Source organism: Lissotriton helveticus, chromosome 1_1, assembly GCF_964261635.1.
Source record: "Lissotriton helveticus chromosome 1_1, aLisHel1.1, whole genome shotgun sequence".
Taxonomy (NCBI): Eukaryota; Metazoa; Chordata; class Amphibia; order Caudata; family Salamandridae; genus Lissotriton; species Lissotriton helveticus.
The window spans coordinates 88,026,660-88,046,125 of NC_136057.1; the positions used below are offsets into that span (position 1 = coordinate 88,026,660).

General features: G+C 44.7%; 1 protein-coding gene across 3 annotated transcripts in view; it reads left to right on the plus strand.

Moving 5' to 3' along the window:
• LOC144754206 (uncharacterized) overlaps positions 1 to 19,466 on the plus strand; it is a 203,947-nt gene that overhangs the window by 46,427 nt on the left and 138,054 nt on the right. For all 3 annotated transcript variants that reach the window (XR_013594693.1, XR_013594689.1, XM_078641830.1), the window contains exons 2-3: positions 17,311 to 17,361; positions 19,204 to 19,323. Coding sequence is in view for 1 of the 3 variants with exons in the window: in XM_078641830.1 (XP_078497956.1) it covers positions 19,217 to 19,323 (107 nt within the window). In the remaining 2 variants the exon portion in view is untranslated. The remainder of the gene's footprint in view (positions 1 to 17,310; positions 17,362 to 19,203; positions 19,324 to 19,466) is intronic.

A 19,466-nucleotide genomic window follows, 5' to 3' on the forward strand; every position in this document is an offset into this window, starting at 1 on the left:
ATGCCCTGCGACCAGGCTGTTGGAGGCTCGTCGTGGCCTTGGGCCTCCCAGTCACACGTCCTCAGGTCTGTAGACTAAAGACTGTTGCAGCTTGCAACTCAGAACTGGCAATTCCTCAAGCTCCGGCAGGCTGCTTTTGGAGGCTTCAGGCATGACTTTCAATGCCGCCGTAGTCTGCGAATCTCAAGTTGCACATGCTTACCTTTCTCCTGAGCCACCGCAACCACAGACTTTACCCACTTGCTGACCGCATCTATAAAATATGTTTTTGACACAAGTGTGTCCACATGAGCATCTTTTAATTTGGCTGATCTGGGGTTTGCAGCAATTTTTTTTTTTTTTACTCTTGTGTGCATGCGTTGGCCCACGGCCGTCGCAAGCACTACCTCAGTAGTGCTGCGCACGTCCGTTAGCCGACACGGCCCCGCCCGCGCATTCGAACGCCCACATCGCAGCAGAATTGCCGCCGCAATAAACGGGTTAAAGCCATGCTCTTGTATTTACAATCAACAGAAGCTTGTGCAGTGAGGGCTGGTGCTGTTCCTGAACTCCCATTCATTTTGTGGAAGTGCCTGGGCCAGTCTTCAGCGCGTTCCTTGCTCCCAAATGGTGCTTCCCAGGCCCTAGACCCTTGCTGTGGTTCGGTGGGCTCCTAAATCAAGCTTTTGAACTCTTCATGAGTGGAAATGAGCCCATTCGCACCGGAATCCCACTGCTCGCACGGAACTTCAGCACAAGCCCCTGCCGCCTATCTCCTTGCACGGAAAGCATCAATCGATCTGGAAGACCAACAACGTAAAGCTCCAGCCCGACCTTCTGCGACACCTGGCCTGCTCTTTGTGCCATGTCCACCACCGCCATCAACTCTCTCCTTACTCCCTGCGACCCTCTCCAATGTGAACAGGGCTCTTCGCTCAAAACTTGAGAAGGTAAACCTTCAGCTGAACTAATCTGGGGCTCTATCTAATTCGCGCTCCATCGTGATCAGCGTGAATTTTTGACTTTAACCTGGTTCAGCATGACCAGATTGCCTCGGTTGACGCTTTATGTTTTTAGGTGCTATATAGAAGTTTATACTTTAAAAATTCATATCTCCGGTTATACTGATTGGATTTTTGTCTTTTGGGTTTCGATTTGTTGATTAAACTGAGCTCTATTTTTCTAACCTGGTGTTGATTTTGTGTGCTGTTAAGAAAAAGAGAGAATCCCCACAGCGGATCAAACGGCAAGCACCTCAAATATCCAAAGTCCCATAAAATGTTCAATCTTGTTGTGCTGTCCAACCTGCAAGACCTGCTGTGGTTCGGTCCCACTGGAATCCCAGATAGAAAATGTGAAAAGCGTGGAGGCAGCACCAATCCTAAAGTAAATCACAAGAGGCCAGAATTGTGCAAAAATAGATTTTTCTTTTTATTTTCGTTTTTTCAAAGTGCACAGGACAGCCAACGCGTTTCGCTCCCCAACCACGGGAGCTTCGTCAGGGCAGATTTAATAGATGTTTTTCCTCTAACAGTGCAGTAAAAATGAAGAAAGTGCTGTACCACTGTAATGGTACAAGTACTAGTGAAAGGTTCAGAATTGCAAGAGTGTCTCCAGAAAAGTAGGGGGCCGTGGAGTATGTCGCACAAATCACATAACGTCAAAATATCCTCATTAGGTTAATTTTAGTGTCCATTAAGGTATCGCAAAACGGAGAGACGTATAGGCAGTCCTTGATAAGCTGCTATCGCACACGTACTTAATAAAGTTATACGACGCGACAGCCCTCAGGTATTACCCACAAACCAAACAGGCTTCGTCAAAGGCCTCGGCACGACAACTAATCTTTTAATCTTAGCAACACTAATAGAAAAAGCAATATTTGCTAAACCACCATTTATTTGTGTTTTGTAGATTTTAAATCTGCCTTTGATTGCGTCGACAGAGAACTCCTATGGGACAAACTTGCAAAACAAGGAATACCTGTTAAAGATGATTAAGCTCTTGCACTCTGAAACTTGGGTTAGGGTCAGGACGGGCAATGGATCAACATTAACCAAAATAATTCCAACAGTGAGTGGGCTTAAACAGGGTTGTGTGTTGGCTCCCCTACTTTTTAACTTATTCTTAGCTGATCTTACCACCGATCTAAAAGCCATTAACGCCCACCCGCCAAGGTTAGCTCAAACTCAGATATCCAGCTTACTATATGCGGACGATGTCATACTCCTGAGTCATACAAAGGTAGGGATGCAACGTCTAATTGATGGCATTACTAAGTACTCCAAGGAAAATGGAATGCATATAAACGATGCCAAGACCAAAGTGATGGTAATTACAAAAAATGTACGGTTAAAACACGCACACAAATGGATCCTGCAAGGGAAAAAACTGGAACAAGTAGCTGACTACAAGTACTTGGGAGTAACTTTCAGCGATAATGGCAAGTTCTTGACTCACAAACTAGATATTACAAGGAAAGCGAACTCCCTTGTAGGTGCGTTTAGAGCAATCCAGAAATCCATTGGTGATTTGTCTTATCGTCCTTTATTAAAAACAATTGCAGCAAAATTACTGCCAACTCTAACATATGGCAGCGAGGTGCTCTACGGGAAAGACGCAGAGATCATCAACACCTCGGTTGCTAAAACCTATAGGACTTTATTTTCTCTACCAAAGAATGCCGCACAAGCCCAAGTGAGACTTGAATTCGGGGTAAATGACCAATCTTATGCAAGAAAAGGGCACACATTGAAAGTTTGGAACAGAATTAAAAACGATCAGGACAATGAAATGTCTCGTCTACTGTGGCAAGAAATAAGAAATAACATTAACCTAACTGCCAGCACCTATTTAAATCTAGCAATTGATGAGTTTGGTATATTACCTATTTGGAACACCACGGTTCAACAGGAGAGTTTTAAAAAAACTATAAACAAATTTACTGATTATCTCTCCTTGATAAAGGACAAGGACAACTTCGTTAAAAGACAGCATGCGTGGTCAATCGTGAATGGTTTTAAGAAAAAAAAGATTCAAACCTACCTGGAAACTTCTTGGTCGAAAAAGAACAAACAAATTTTTATGAATGCTAGGTTTGGCAATTTTCCAGGATTATGCCATATGGCACCGTGGAAAATATCACAAGATAATTATCTGTGTAGGCTATGTAAATCAGGACAAGAAGCCATCTTACACTTATTGTGCCTTTGCCCGAATCTGGATGTGGAAAGAAAAAGTATACTTAAGAAACTATTTAATGAACGTGGTGTAAGGACTTGTAGGCAGGCTTTAATGGCAAGCTTAAATCCAGAAGACTTACCAATTAATTCAGCTTTTGTGAAATTCCTTCAAATGGCTCAAAAAAAGTTGGCAGCCAGTGTCTGATTAAACTATGAGCGGTGTCAAGATGAACCTACCGAATTAATCTAAAAAATAATTTTAAAGGAATGAATTTTATATATTAGACTGGTGAAAATTATTTGAATATATGGACTGTTTTAGTATTTTATATTTGTAAAAGTTTTAGCTGCTTTGTAAGATTTTAATTAATCAAACAAATAATAAATAAATTTGAATTTGAAAATTTGAAATTTGACTGCTCTGTGCCAAGCTACCAGGGGGTTGACCACAGTTTAATTTGGGGTTTGCGCGTGCCTTATCCTGACTAGGATTGTCAAATTCTGAAAAGGAGCATACAGTTATTACTAGATTCTTTCATCAATTATGCTCAAGCATGTAATTAAACCTCATTTCCTTTGCAAACTATAGAAAATATTATAAGATCCACCAAATCAGAAAATACAGCGCAGAGTCTTGAGATTTCTTTTTTTCAATATATTCTTTATTTGTACTCAAATGCATCAGCCCAGCCAACGCGTTTCGTCCAACATGGACTTCATCAGGGTTGGAATAGTCTTTTATAGAAGCTCACCAAGGTGCTATTTCTGTAATCAGATATAGTATAGATATATAGGAAATCACTGTATCACTCATGATTGATATAATTCCATCGATCCATATTGAAATAGTTTTATTGAAGAACACCAAGTCGCTTATTCTTATTAAGAGATGCAATGTCAATAAGCTGGTAATCACTATCGCATCCAGTCAGATAAAATCATGATAGGATTACTGCCTTTGATAAGTCCTAGCATGTAGTCTCATTGGGTATGCAAAGCCATCTATCCAATCTGATAGACAGACGGTCTAGCATGCAGGGGTGATTGGCTATATACCTATCCTACATCTGATTACAGAAATTGCACCTTGGTGAGCTTCCTTGCACCTGCTTCACTAATGATTGCTGCTCCTGTGTGGGCGTAGGGTAGGCTTCAGTGAGCTCTTACCCCTTATTTTTTTTTTAACTTTATTTTGCGTGTAGGTATGAGTAAAGAAGTACAATAGGACAAGTAAAATCCTTTGGCAAGTACAGGTATACATAATACACACTGTCAAGGGCTCAATCAATTCCGCAGAGTGATCACATGTTACTTTAAGCAAGTCCCTCGGCTGCTAACATATTTTCTGTTACAATCGTTCTTGACTCTGATTCACATAAACAGTGTTTACAATCATGGCATGGGAATACATCAACTGAACCGACATCAAAAAAGGAGTTTAGCATCCGGTGTAGTTGATTATTGACATGTATATCAGGACAGTCTAAAGCACCCCTGTTGGGACTATGCCCTGTTCTTTCCGGGTAGGGGGGTCTTGTCGCTGCGCCTCTAGGTATGTTCTGAAAGTTCCCCAGATATCTCTGGGCCTGAAGGTGGGGGGACCGTTATTGTCTATAGGTTATGTTTGTGGAACAGGATGCCATGCTCTTCAGCCATCTCTTCACCAAGGGTGCTGTTCTCCCACCCCAATGAATGAATACCTCCCTTCTGGCCAGTAGTAAGCTGATGGCAACAAACCTGCGAATTGCCGGTGGGAAATGCTTTACATATCCCAACAGGGCAATCTCGGGCAAGGTGGTCATCGGTACTTTAACCAAGCCACTCACTATATTATGTATTCCAACCTAGTATGAGTGTATGTGAAGAAACAGGCCTTTAAGGGCCTAGAGGCGCAGGGCACGCCTAAATCTTCGAGTTCACCTGCCTTGTTGTACAGAGACACGGGACACTCTGTTAAGCGTAGACAACAGGATTTATTAGCTGCAGCTATGCACAGTTATCCAAGAAGTACACCAATGGTATGTTCTCAGGACACTGCCACTTAGATCCGTGGCTCACAGACTTTTATATCTTTTCCACACTTGCATAAGAACACTCCCAAATGCGCAAAATTTTAACCAATGGAAAGATGCAGTTTTTCGGACAAACAAGACGTCACATGATTATATCTTCTACCCCCATGCCATGTTTTGACTAACCCCACAAGACGTTGATTATATTGTCCCTAAGTTAATGAACAGTGGTAAACATGTTTGTGTATTGCAGAAGGCCACCTTGCTAGGCAGAGCAAGGCGGGGGGAAAGACAATGAAAACCAACAGATGGTTTGACAGAAGGATTAGTGAGTCTGGAAAAGAATACTGGAGGCCACCAGACAGTTTGAATAAGGATTAGTGAGTCAGGGGAAGGAATACTGGAGGCTAACAAATACTTTAAACAAGGTTTTAGTGTGAGATAAGTTAATCCGACTGGTTTCCGGAATTGACTTTACTGCGAGGACACAGGTGATATCTGACACGTAATGGTACGAAGGGCAAGAGTCTTCAGTTCGCCGGGCTGCCTGAGTGAGGGCAACACAAAATGGCAGAGAAACACAAAATGGAGTCGGAACCGAATTTCCTTATATGCGTGGACAGGTCCAGGCGAGGTGGGCAAAGTCTGCATTTGGAGCGTTGCATCTTACACAATGGTGCTGTCTGGCAGGGTCTATCCTATGGAATCTGGAGGGGGTAATGTATATCCTACGAAGAAACTTAAAGTGTATTAGTTTGTGTTGGCTATTAAGGGAGACATTTTTCGTAACTGCACAGCAGGCAGCCCACTGTTCGTCTGTGATCAGATTACCCAAGTTGGTCTCCCAGGCAGTGCGTACTCTGTCTACGATTGCAGCGCATGCCTTATAGAGCTGGGATATTAGATGTACCCCTCTCTCGCTGCTTATCACTGTCGTGAGTGGGGGGAAGGAAGGAGGTTCCAAAGGGTAGTCCGGTAAAATAGCTCAGGGGGGCAGAACAGATTTGTAGAAGGACGTATCTGTCCATGAATGTGGCACCATGGAACAAGGACTCATCATCGGGATCAAAAATATGTCCATCTGGAAATAGATCGCCTATCTTAGCAATGTCAAATTTAGCGCATGTCTTCTGAATGAGCTTTTTGCTAGTTATAGGTATCCACTTAGGGTTCGGGAGTGGGAGATCAGAAGAATAAAGCAATGGTGTGTGTGTTATGCAACGCAATTTCTCCCATGCCCAACTAGTGGTCGATGCGCGTTAGATATCTTTGGGGAAAACCTTCGGTAATATAGCCGCTAAAATGTCCAGGAGGACTAAGTCAGACTCTGGTCGGAGGTATGGAATTCTGGCATCAGGGTGGTACCATGTCTGTGCAAAACTGCACTGTGCAGCTAAATAGTACAGTTGTAAATCCCACCTCTATCGCAGGGGAGTGTCAAAACCCGCCAGTTTACCCTGGCGTTTCCGCCCCCCCATACTAATCTTATTAAGTGTGATTGATGGGTCGAAAAGAATTTATTCATGAGAGGGATCGGGATGTTTTGAAACAGATATAAAAATTTAGGAAGCACAACCATCTTAATGAGGGAAACTCGTCCAGCCATGGATAGTGGGAGCTTTAGACATTTCTCTGTTTGAGTCTCTAATTTGGAAACAGCTGTCCGTTATTGCGGCGGATGATCTGCTCTGTTTCTAAGTGTATATGTATGGCCAGGTATTTAACCGAGTCAGTATTCCATTCCAGGGGGAATTCCAAGTCCCACTTGTCTGTGCTGGCAGTGAGTGGAAAAATTACAGATTTGTTCCAATTGATTCCCAGTCCGGAATGTCTGCCAAAGCGCAGAATTTCCTGGATAAGGGGATCCAAATTACTCTGGGGGTTGCGTACATATAAAATCGTGTCATCTGCATACAATGATACTAACAATGGGCCGGTGGTGAAGTGTAAACACCTATGAAGGTGTTTCTCCTGGAAGTGCCGTATTAGTGGGTCTGTGGCTAAAATGAACAACTGAGGCGACAACGGGAAGCCCTATCTCGTGCCACGTGAAAGTGAGAAGGGAGCCGTCAATGTACCATTTAGTTGGAGTCAGGCCAGCGTTTGACTGTATAGCAGGGCAGTCGTGGCAATGAAACCAAACGGCATCCCCATGAGCTCCATGATGGATAAAATAAAAGGGCATTCAAGGGAGTCAAATGCCTTTTCTGTATCAAATAGGATTGCCGCAGCAGGGATTTCCGGGTTAATTCTATGCAGAGTGTTAAATAATGTGCGTAGATTGAAGGCTGTCGAGCGATGGGGTATGAAACCAGACTGGGCCGGGGAAATTATAGATTCTATTAAGAGAGACAGGCGATAGAGCCTTTGCCGTTATTTTGTGGTCTAGGTTTAAGAGTGATAACAGTCGATAGGAACCACATAGCAGGGGGTCTTTGCCAGGTTAGTGGAGAAGAATGATGACTGCCTCACGCAGGGTGGGTGGTAATATCTGCCTCTCCAGGGCTTCTGCATATACTTTAAGGAGATGGGGATTCAATAAATCTTTTTAGGCCTTATAAAAATCCGCCGTGAAACCGTCGAGCCCCGGGACCGAGGAACTCTTCAGGGCAGAGATGCCTCATCAATGCTCTCCTCAGAGATAGCCTCAGAGAGAAAATCCTGTTTAAACTACTCGAGATAAACTAAAGCGAACTCGGACAAATGACTCTTCTGCTGCGCCCTGTCTTGACCCAATCTAGTGGTGTATAATGTTTTAAAATAGGACATAAATTCCCCCTGGATATCCAGTGGGTCAGTGATCTGCTGTCCCGACGAAGTTCTCAACTCGGGGACTTATACCTTACAATAGGGAGGTCTAATCATCTGTGCTAGGACTCGTCCCGGCATTGTAGTATCTCCCCATAAAAAGGATCTAACTCTGAGCGTATCTTTGAATTCTGTGAGCAGGGACAAACGTCGCTTGTCTATTTCGGGACCTGTCGCCTGGCGTTGTTCAGAGTCTAACGGCCCTAGGTCCTTTTCCAGGCAGGCTAACTTACTGCACAAATCCCGCACTACACCAGCATTTTTGGATATACACATGCCCCTCATGTATGCTTTAAAACCGTCCCTTAACATTGCCACAGTGTCTACTGAACCAGTGTTAATGACGAAGTAGTCCTATCGCTTCTCGTTATTCCTGTCTAAAAACTTCATCATCTGATGCGCGGCTGGGGAATCGCGGAACCTTCAATATTAATAATACCGGGGAGTGATCCGGATATGTGCGAGGAAGCGTCCGGATCACATGACACCAGCTGATAAGTTCTGGGGATGCCAGCCAATAGTCGAGCCTCGTCCATGTGGTATGACTGCCAGTGTAGTGAGTATAGTCAGTGCTATGCGGGTTTTGCGTATGACCTATGTCAATTAAGGAGAATTGATCGCAAAGCGAGCTCAATGCCTTTCGTGCTCACGGTTTGGGATCTAGTGCTCTTGAAGTGGTGTCAAGTGACTGGTCCTGGACTATATTAAAATCACCCCCCAGTAAAAGGGGAACTGGGCCTAGGTGCGCCAGTTTAGAGAGTAGGGTATAATAAAGTCCAGGGAGTCGCTACTGGGGCCATACACACAGACCAATGCCACCCTGTGACCCATTAACGTTCCCAGGACAATGATATACCTGCCTTCACTGTCACGTATTACAGAATGCAAATGGAAGGGGAGTCATTTATGTATAAGAATGGCAGTGCCCCTTACGAAGTTGCTCAAGTTGGCAAAATATCGATGTGTTCCCCAATTTGCGGCAAAGGGGGCCTGATCACTAGGAGGCAGATGAGTTTCCTGTAAGAAAGCTACATCTACCCTGTGACGTAGTAAATACTGTGTTATCTGCCTTTTCTTGCGAGTGTTCAGGCCGCGGACGTTCCATGTCACCAAAAGCACCTCTGAGGGTACAGAATTACACCCTAACTGAGCCATGGTGGTGGTAAAAATGAGTGCTTAATGAAAATCAACCGTGCGTACTTGCCAGTTACATCCAAGTGTGTACCTAAGAACGTCTCAGTGTAGCTAAACAATGTCCCAGCCTCACCCCCCACCCAGCCTCCCCAGCCTACCAGAGAGGCAAAACCATTACTATCCAAAAACAGTGCAGTATTAATAGTTTCTCTGCATCGCTGAAAAACAACCATAAATAGTACTTACTAAATTCACATAACAATTATAAGGTGAACACCATTAGGGGTGGTGGCAGCGGCCCTACAGCTATGTGGCAATAAAAAATGATACTATAAAGTGATTTAATGAAATCCCAACTTATTAAAGTCTCCATGTAAAGGAAGGCCATATTAACAGTTTATCCGTGCCCAGATCCCGAGAATAGTTCCATGCTGACGTCTGAACCACTCTGCGGAGGGGGAAGTCTTTTGTCCTCAGCTGGGCGTTTGTTGTTAAGTTTGTATGACAATGTTCTGCATTCTGTCCATCACCTGTTGTTTTTGCCTAAGTTTGTAAGTGTGACAGAACTCCTGCACCTCCGTAGGATTGTCAAAGACACGGGCACTCCCATTGATCTCATCACGTAACCGAGCTGGATAGAGCAGTCCTAGATTTCTGAGTGTTGCCTTAACTCCAGTGTATTTCCGCCTGGCCTCCTGTACCATGATTATAAAGTCTGGGTATAGGGACAGCTGGGAGCCATGCCATACCGTTTCGCCCGGTTCTCGTGCCAGGCGCAGGGCCGTGTCTCGATCCCTAAAGTTCATGACACGGGCAGTGATGGGTCTGGGCGGGCATCCAGGATTGGGCCTTGGACCTAGTGATCTATTAGCGCGTCCTATCACAAAGCCCATAGTGAAGACTTCTCTACAAAACAAGTCTTATCAGGATTGTTTCTACCAAGGTGTCCATGCGACCGGTGGCTGTCGATTCTGGAAGACCCAAAATGTGCACGGTATTTTGGCGACTGCGCACCTCTAAGTCCTCTTTCTTGATCGCGACGTCTTTGAAGTAACGTTCCATTCGGCCAAGCCTTTTCAAGGATTGCACCGTTCCATCTCCTAGATCTAATGTATGCGATTCCACCACGTCGAGTTTTCTGTTGTGAACTTGGTTCTTCGATCCCAGATCAACCATGTTCTTATCTAGGGCATCAAAGCGCACATCTTGGGCTCTGAACCCCGCTGTCATCTCTTGTAGCAGGGAACCTAATTGGTTGGTATCACCCTCTAGTGTTGTGTCTTTCTGGCCACCTTCCGCCATGTTGTCCGGGGCTTCTTGGGCTACTTCGGTGACCTTTTCGAAGGGGAGAAGACGCTGTTTGGGGTCTTTGCGGCCCATACCGCAGTTCCACCCGCCAAGTATTAATTAAGCCCAATGCCAGAGTCTTCTGGTTATGGCCGCAGAGCAGGTGCAAGTAGCTGGCGAAGAGAGATTAGGCAAGCAGAACTGATTAGCAAGGAATGGGCATCCAACCCGTGTTTGTATTTTCCTGGCAACAGGGGAGGTTTTGGGTATTTCACTATTGTCTCCCACAATGGAGCTTGTGGTGCAGCAGTGGTCGAGGCACAGTACTTCCACGGAGCAGGTTGTTTGAAGACAAGGCAATGTGCAGTGGGCAGTTAAAGTTTCAAGTTTGCTGCAGCATAAATTGGTGGCTGGGGCGGAGACACTGCTGAGGTTTGGATTCCGTTTTTCGCTCCGGGAGCAGCGCAGCCACACCAGGAAGCGTTACAACAATGGAGCCCTGCAGAGCCATGCGGGGGAAGGGAGGGAGAACAGTGCAGGCCGCGGCCAAGCGAGTGCATATGCGGAGAGGAGATCCCCAAGGGCACTTTGGAAATGCTGTACCAGGTGTCGACGGGGAAGCGATCACAGGCACCGTCGCTGTGTGCCCCCGCGATCAGCGCAGACATAAGAGTGCAGCGCTTCGACCGCCGGAGGTCAAATGGACCTCCCGCCAGTACCGAGCACCGCTTTGCCCCGAATGTGGCCGCTCAACGCTCCGGCCCGTGGCCCGGTGACTCACAGCACCCCAGCTGCTGGCTCAGTCCCTCCGCCGCCGCACCCGGAGTCTCCTCATATCGTCGATTCTGCCATCTTGAAAGTCGTCCGTCTGCCTGGAGTCGCCGATTTCTGCAGTTCCGGTGGTTTTCTCGCAGCACTGCAGGGAGACTTTTAATCAGGATCCCTTCCGCTGCATTTAGGCGTCTTTTCCATGCCCAGTAACCTCGCTGGATAGCGGGACATCACGTTGTTGCAACGACTGCTGGCGGAGCTTCAAAGGCGAGCGACCATCTTGGTCTCTGCCTTGGCCACGCCTCTTACCTCTTCTTCAGCCCTAGTGCCACTGTGCCTGCTGCACTAACAATAGATGTGCCTATGTTCTCTGACCTAGGAGCATTTTGCAGTTTGACCCCTAGCCTTCGGTGCCCTGAGAGTTGGTTGCATTGGGCTGTTTACATTTATGTGCCCTGATGTGACTCCATCTGCCCTCATATGAACCATACATTAGATAAGACCCTTTCAACTCTGCGATCTGGAAGGGCCTCCTGAAACCTGATATGCAGAGAATATATATAAGAAAACAAAGCAAGAGAGAAAATGGGGATATAAAAAGAGTGAATGGTGTAGAAAAGCAGAAACAGCAGAAGAGAAACAAAGGTTATGAAGTGCGTGTGTTATTAGGGTGACCAGGTGCCCCGGATTTACCAAGGCAACCCCAGTTTTTCAAATTTCAAGAAATTTGTCTTGTGTCCCTGTTTTCATAGAGGGCTAACTGAGAGAGGCACATGTTTATGTATTCCAAAGGAGGACTGGCTAGGTTCTGTTATCAGAAAGCAATTTAATTAGCAGGTATGAAACGGTGTTTAAAATGGCATTTTATTTATTTCCTTGGCATTTGATGTTGATAAGCACTGTCATCCCATACACCTCAGTTGATGTAAAATATTCGTCCTTCTTTTAGATTTTTTAAAATATACAGTTTTTTTGTTGTTTTCAAAATCTGGTAGTCTTATGTGTGACCAAAATAGCAAAAGAGATAGAAAGATGGACTAAGAGAATCCGAAAACTAAGTGAGAAATAGCATGAGAGAATGAAATAGGGTAAAAACCAGAGCAAAAGAGAAACAATTTAACATGAAAGTGACTGCAAAATCAAGGGTATTGTAGAATACAGTGAAAAGTCAAAGGTTAGCATTTAGAATTTGTGAGATGATGGATATCAGCCAGAGATTGTCAGATATGATGTCCCCCTTATTCAGAGTGCTTAAAGGTGCACACTCTGCAAGTAGGGTGGAGAGTGAGAAAGATGAGAATGGAGAGCAAGAGGAAACCCAAAGCTTTCAGAGAACAGAGTGAAAAAGAGGACAGAAAGAGAGTGATGCAGACAATGGATCAGAAGAAGAGCAAATAAGGAAAAAATAAAGAGAGAGATAAAAGGAGACACAGATGAGGATGAGAGAAGAACAGAGGGATAAAAAGAGCAGCAGAGCTAGCAGAAGAGAACAAGATTAAGAGAGCGAAAATACAACAGACAGTGAGACATAAAAAGTAAAAGCAAGATTAAAATGAGTGCGTAAAAAAACAAGATTGAAAGAAAAAAAGGCTGTTGAAAAAGAGGAGAGTTAAATGAAAATAGTGAGATAATAAGGGGAAAAGAAAGTGAGAAGCTAGAAAGAGAAAGTAAGAGATAAAGTAAGACCATGAAGGTCCACTTGAGTGAGGGAATGAGAGGCTGAAAAGGATAGAAGAGAGACCACATTCGTGAGAGACATGTTAGGAGAGAAAGTAAAGTGGACTGAGAAGAAAGGCTACATTGAGGGAATTTGTGGTGTTAAAGGTTTTTTTCTCATAAATTGGGCGTACTTTTCATAAATACTATTATCAGGCGCAGGTAGCAATGTCTAGCAAGGGACCCAGTCGGGGCATACCCTGCCAACTTAGGGCGAACAAAGCAAAACCAAAGGGGATGATGGACGGAGCGTTGAACATTGCAAGCACTCACCCATACTTATGCTCGTATTTTCCCCTTTTTGAGTAGACGCAGTCAATGATGGACTAAACATTTCCTTAAGACGCTCCACTAAATGGAAATTGGTGCATTTACCAGGCCGCAATGGCACAGAAACCCCTCCACAATGTGGCCATGTGTAGACCATGGAGTATGGGCCACCGGGTTGGACATTGCCAACATCCGCTTATAGTTATGGTTCGTCGAGAGTATGTGACAGAGCATTTCAGTCTCTCCATCCTTGACAGGGCCCCGATGATGATCAGCAAGCCACCATTTCCTAGTTAGGTTGTTTCACACAGGCACCATTTACAGACCACTGGGTGTCCAGGTGGGTCTGGGACCAGGTGTCTACATTTCTAGTTACTCAGGGTGCCCCTAGGTGGGTGTTTTAAGTGTGGATACAGTTAAACGGAATTTCAAAGCACCTGGCTTCTTGTTCCAGGTACAGTTGAGTGCATTCTATCTTCTCATTTTTTCTGCTAAATGTAACACAATGTTTACAATAGGAACTGATTCTAGTGTTATTTCTTACAGCTGGATGTTTCCACAAAGCAAATGGTGTAAGCACATTAGTTGTGACAGTGTTCCCAGCTCTGGGGCCTATTTCCTTTAAGTGTTTAACTCTACAAGATGCTTACACTCATCAACATTATTTAGATTCTAATAGGAGAACTGTGAAAAGTAATACATTCTACCTGGTCTTTCCTCACTGATGCATTGCCCCAACCCCGAGGAAGATGTGTGCTCACGCGCTTGGATTTGTAAGCGCTGGACATGTGTATTGACCTGCCATTTGCATATTTGAGTCCTAACGCTTGCGTTCACGCGAGCGTGCACGCGCGCAGCCACCATCTGCCTCCTTTCCAGCGCTTCCCAGCTGACCGAGCACAGCCGTGTATGGTTCCCAAGACTGACTCACTAAAAGACTGACTCTCGCATAAAGATTGACTCTTGCTTAAAGACGGACTCACTCTCACTGACTGACTATTTTACTGACACACTCTCTTTCACTCACTGACTGACTCACTCTCTTTCACTCACTGACTGACTCACTCTCATTCACTCTCACTGACTGATTCACTCTTTCACTCACTCTCACTGACTCACTCTCATTCACTCTCACTGACTGATTCACTCTTACTGACTCTGACTGACTCTCTTACTGACTCTCACCCTCTCACTGACTGAATAACTCTCTCACTCTCACTGACTGACTCACTCTCTCACTCACTCGCACTGACTGACTGACTGACCTTCACCCTCCTGTTATTTATGCCCCCATAACAAATAAAAACACAGCAAGTAACCATTGGGACAGGCAGATACAAGTTGCCAGCATTGAAAGGACACACACAAACTCAAGACATTATTTTTAATACTTTTATAATAGGGTTGTTTAGCTGTACATAATGCTTTTTTGGTCATATCTAAGGTAACAAAAATGCTTCTGATGCTTCTTTATTATAACTTTTCAGCATGCTGCAAACTTCTGTACAAACCACAGTTGATGGACAGAATGTAGAAAAATGTCTTACATTCACCCCAGTACAAAGATCTGGGCCTAAATCCATCGTTTTTTTGGCACTCCACACCACCCCAGGTCAGGCATGGCCATATACAAATCAGCCTTGACCCTGTACCTCATGGGAACAGTCCAGCCCGAACTACCAAGCCATGTCTTTCCTAGACCGGAATCAAGCATCCAAGGACCGGTTTCTGGCTATCAGCTTTCTTCAGCCTGGATAGCTTGACTCCAGTTTAAAGACATAGGTAAAGTCAATATCTCTGGCTAAACACTTATAAGTTCCCAAAGGCGAGACCTATTGGCTATGCCAATGCTTGTTTAGTGGTGCTCCACAGATAAAATTGCAGTGCAGTTTCGCCATTCATTGTAGATTTGCATACTTTGCTTCAATAGTAGGCGTGGTTTGGGGCGGGATGCTACACTGCAGGTGGCGCTTACAACTCTGAGCCTGTGGTTATGAGTCTGTTAAGCGCATTCACTTGCTGTAAGCTACACAAGACTGTTTCTGATATTAGGTTGTACCAAAAAAAAAACGCTTTGTTTAAAATTAACTCCCAATCTCTGCGAGGCTGATCGAATATCTCATAAGAGAATAGGGTGTAACAAGAAAGAGAATAGGGTGTAAGAAGACATTCAGTGTACTCATCTGACGTTCGCGCTCTCTTAAAACTGGAAAATGTATTTTAAATAAAGGAAAGGGTTGGGATGCTGCTAAGAATATCCAAATTCTCTGCTGAGGAGCGCTGTGATTCTGTGCGTTCGCTTGTTCAAACTCTCTATTCTTCTTTCAGTGCCCTCCAACCCTGCCTCACTCCGACCGCCACTATAGCAATACGTTGTTCATGTCACATTGGATCATTCTCCAGTATGACGGCATTACCCAACATTTCTACCTCTTTGAAAATATAAATACCCTTATGTTTGTCCCGAGTTGATAGTCTGTTCTCTTCTTTTAAATGAAGGGTTTTATTTTGGTAAGTGCAAAGTACAATAAGAAAGTAAGAATACAAGGAACGGAAGAGCGGCAAAGCAAAACATAAATCAGGGCTACGAGGACAAAAAGATGGCAAGCAATGCAGCAAGACTGCCAGCAATTACAAATTATAACACAGCGGGTACACAGTTCAAGAGGACAGAGTTGCAAGGGGACACTAGGTTCAGAGGATTATGTGCCTCTGTGGCCAGCAGCGGGTAGGTCAGCTCTAGGGGGAGCCCTGGCTAGGAGGCGGGAGACCAGCTGTCTAAAGGTGGTGTCATACTCAGGCGAGACCCCTCACGTGAATGAGGCCAGGGGTATTTTTAATACCAGTTGAGTCCACGTGAGAGGTACGGTAAGAGATGAAGGGGCAAGATATCCACCCGGCAGGAACCCTGGCAGGGCCGGCGCTAGGCGTGGGCAGCTGCCCAGGGCTTCGCGGCCTTCTAACTATGACTAGCCCCCCAGGAGGCCATCATCCTTTTGAAAATGTGCCATTTTACCACTTACAGGTGGGAAACGCACTCCCTCGGGGTGTGCAACCGTGGTGCAGCTCAAGTCCAGAGGCGGGCCGTGGGCTGAAGGGGAAATATGACCCCCGCATCCCTTTCAGTTGCGGCAGACTGGGCAGGGCAGGGTTTGTGGCCGTGATCAGCTTTCCTTTGCTGGCAACTCTTTCCCTTATCCTAATCACCGCATCTGCACAATAATTGCAGATGCTTGAACTCGCGTGAGGTGTGAAGAGAACCCTGCCCCTGCATGAATGAAACGCGGAGCATCCAGCAGGGCTCACAACATACAAGCATTTGCAATGCAAGGGGTTTCGCATTTACATGAGGTTGAGCTATTGGCATTGTAAATGACAATTACTTTTATTTATGTTTTTGTTTTAAAACGTAAATAAAAGGCCTTGTCATTTACAGTGCCAATAGCCCTAAATCTCGCAATCGCGAGACCTATTGCATTGCAAGTAAATGCTTGTTATTGTCCAGAAGAGGTCTGGGGCCATTCATCTTTTAAAGTAAACACAGCCCTTTGCTTTGAAACCTTAATGCTAATGGTGTCATGTTGCTAAGAGTGTTTTTAAAATTACACCTTTGGCATCAAATTAGTACACAGAGGCAGAAACTACAGGGCTGGCTGCTTATCTAGAAAGCCATTTTTGGGTAGTTCGTGTGACGAGGATTTGGATGCTCATGAATGTTTGTGGTAGCGGTGTTAGACGCTGTCCATGATGCTGCTTCTGCTGACCCAGGAGTGGTGCAAGTTAACACGGACTTCACAGATGGTCTCCTCTGGGACTGGTGCGTAAGTGCTGGGGTGTTTGGGTGCACTCAAGTGGCGGCAGAGCTACCTGTGGCTCTGGGTATGGTTATGAGACCCGATTCTTTTGTTCTGCTTGGTAAGCTGAGACGTACTTGTTGAATATTCACCCAGTGTGAGTGGTGAGATCCGCATTGCTGATCTGCCTGAAGTTATGATGCTGCCGACTGTAGCATGTCTGCTAAAAACAATGGCGTGACTGGTGGAACTATAAAGCGAAATAAGAGAAAGTTATCTTCCAACACCACAGTCTTCGTGACTGAGACCAGGAATACTGAAGACTCTGAGACTCACAGCAGTAATTTCTCCTTTCAGAGCGTTAATGCTGCAGATGGAGTGAAGCCCAGAAGTAAGCACATTACTAAGGTACCAACAAAGTTTAATATTTTCATTTGTATTAACTGTTTCTCTTTTGCAGCATTTGGAAATGCATTTTCTAGTTTTGTTGCTTTTTGTTTAGTTTTGTCTTGTAGGCTGTTACCTTTGGTTTAAAGGGAATGATGTTGTAGTGTGTGACCTTAATGCTGCAGTTTGCATTTCATTACCATCATTTTCTTATCCTGGAAAATCTCCAGGGTGTAGGAGGTTTGCTGTTCCAGAGTTCTTTCTTCAGCTCTGGGCAGTTGTCACTCTGTGGCGATCTGTGATCCTGTTTCTCTGCTCTTCTTGTAGCAGCTTCTATCAGAGATTCATCCTCCCGCCAATGATAAAAAGATCCCAGGCATCACCCAGCACACAACACAGCCTATGATGGGCTACGTCCATCTGCTCGGCGCAGTTAGAGCGAGGATAAAGTTCTCCGGGTCTATCAGGTTGTGAATGTAACCTAAGGGCTTAAGATGAAATGAACAGCTTACCTCCTTCCTGAGTGGCTCCAGACTGCTGTGTGCAGACCTGATAGCTGGCAGAACCCTGGAGTATGTATGTATAAATCAGATTATGCTGGAAGTAACCTGCAATATACTGGCATGCAGCACCCTGCCAACAAGTAGGATTTCTCATGGAATTTTATTTCCTGACACATTAATGGAGATAGTCTTTTAACTGGCATAAGAACAACACTGACCGTACATTTTCCTGGCACTGTCTTTAAAATGCCGTACACATTAGGAATGGCATTTCTTTCTGCTGGAATAATAACACAAGTTATCTTGCACTCTGCTATGATGTTGCGCCACAGCTCTTTGGCTGCAATGCTTCCATGTTTCATTCAAACATGCTTTCTACAGGGCACATACATGATTTGCTGCTGTAGAGAAATAATGCTCCTGTGTACTGTGGCAGACTCAGAAATATTGAAAAACTTAATGATTTCTCTTTCAGCACTTCATGTAAAGCCTTTCATTTTTTGACTCGTACATTTGGCAGAAACATAACTTAGTACTATTAAAATAGTTGTGATGGGGAACATCCATGTGGGGTTAAGACTGGCTCGACCAGAGTGCTTGCTGACTTGGAGGAGTATGGAGTTGACCACCCTACCTGGTCCGGTGTGGAACCAAGCCAGCGATGCTTTGCTGCAGGCTCATTTGCCCTGTTAGCTGGTCAACAGTTTGAGGAGGAGGAGGTGAAGATCTGGCTAAGTGTGCCATGAGGCTGGCATTTCAGTACATCCCTGAGAAGTGAGCTTTGAGTCGATGTAGTGTTCCTCTTATACCACGTGCAATTCACCCTCTCCAAAACCTCAAGAATTCCTGGGTGTGAAGGACGACTGATTCTGATTGGGTGCTTAATAGTTTTCCAGAAACTCATGATCTTGATTAGTCATGTTTGTCAGTAGTTAATTGAACACGTCCATGGGTTTTATCTCTTCTGTGACACAATCTGCAATAAAAGTTTCTTTCTCGTTTCAAAGAAATATGAATGGCCGACAGCCTCTATAGATCAAAGAATGGAAGGGCTGGGGAACTGTCATTCATCTCACTGCTAAGCAGAGCAGTGTCATGCTTCACCCTCACTCCGGCCTCTGATTTTGACCAACATCGCTTAGAACACTGGGACTTTAGAGCCCATCCTTTTAATGAGAAAAACAAAACTACAAGTCCCATAAGCAATAGTGGCGGAAGGTGTCATGCATGACCTGGGGCAACATCCGAATCAGCACATCCAGTTCCATTTTTTAAGTATTTGACACAATATTGAATTTATAACCTTTGTTTTTTATGGTCATGAGTCACCAGAATACTAAAACGTGTCTTTTATTTTCAGGGTCAATTAAGTAATGGTCACCAGCTTGGAAGCTCAGTTAATTCTTCAGTATTTGTCATTGATCTCCATGTGTGGCTGGTTTGGGTCTGCCTCCTGCATCGTTCCCGATAACTCGCACAGGTAAGGACCTTGTAGCAGCATCATGCTAACCCCATACTCGTCTGTAAGAAGTGCGCTCCGAGGCAGGTATCGGATAATTTTTGTGAAACAAGCAAGCACTAATATCTGCTATGTACATTTGCTAAAATAAAACAGAATCAAAT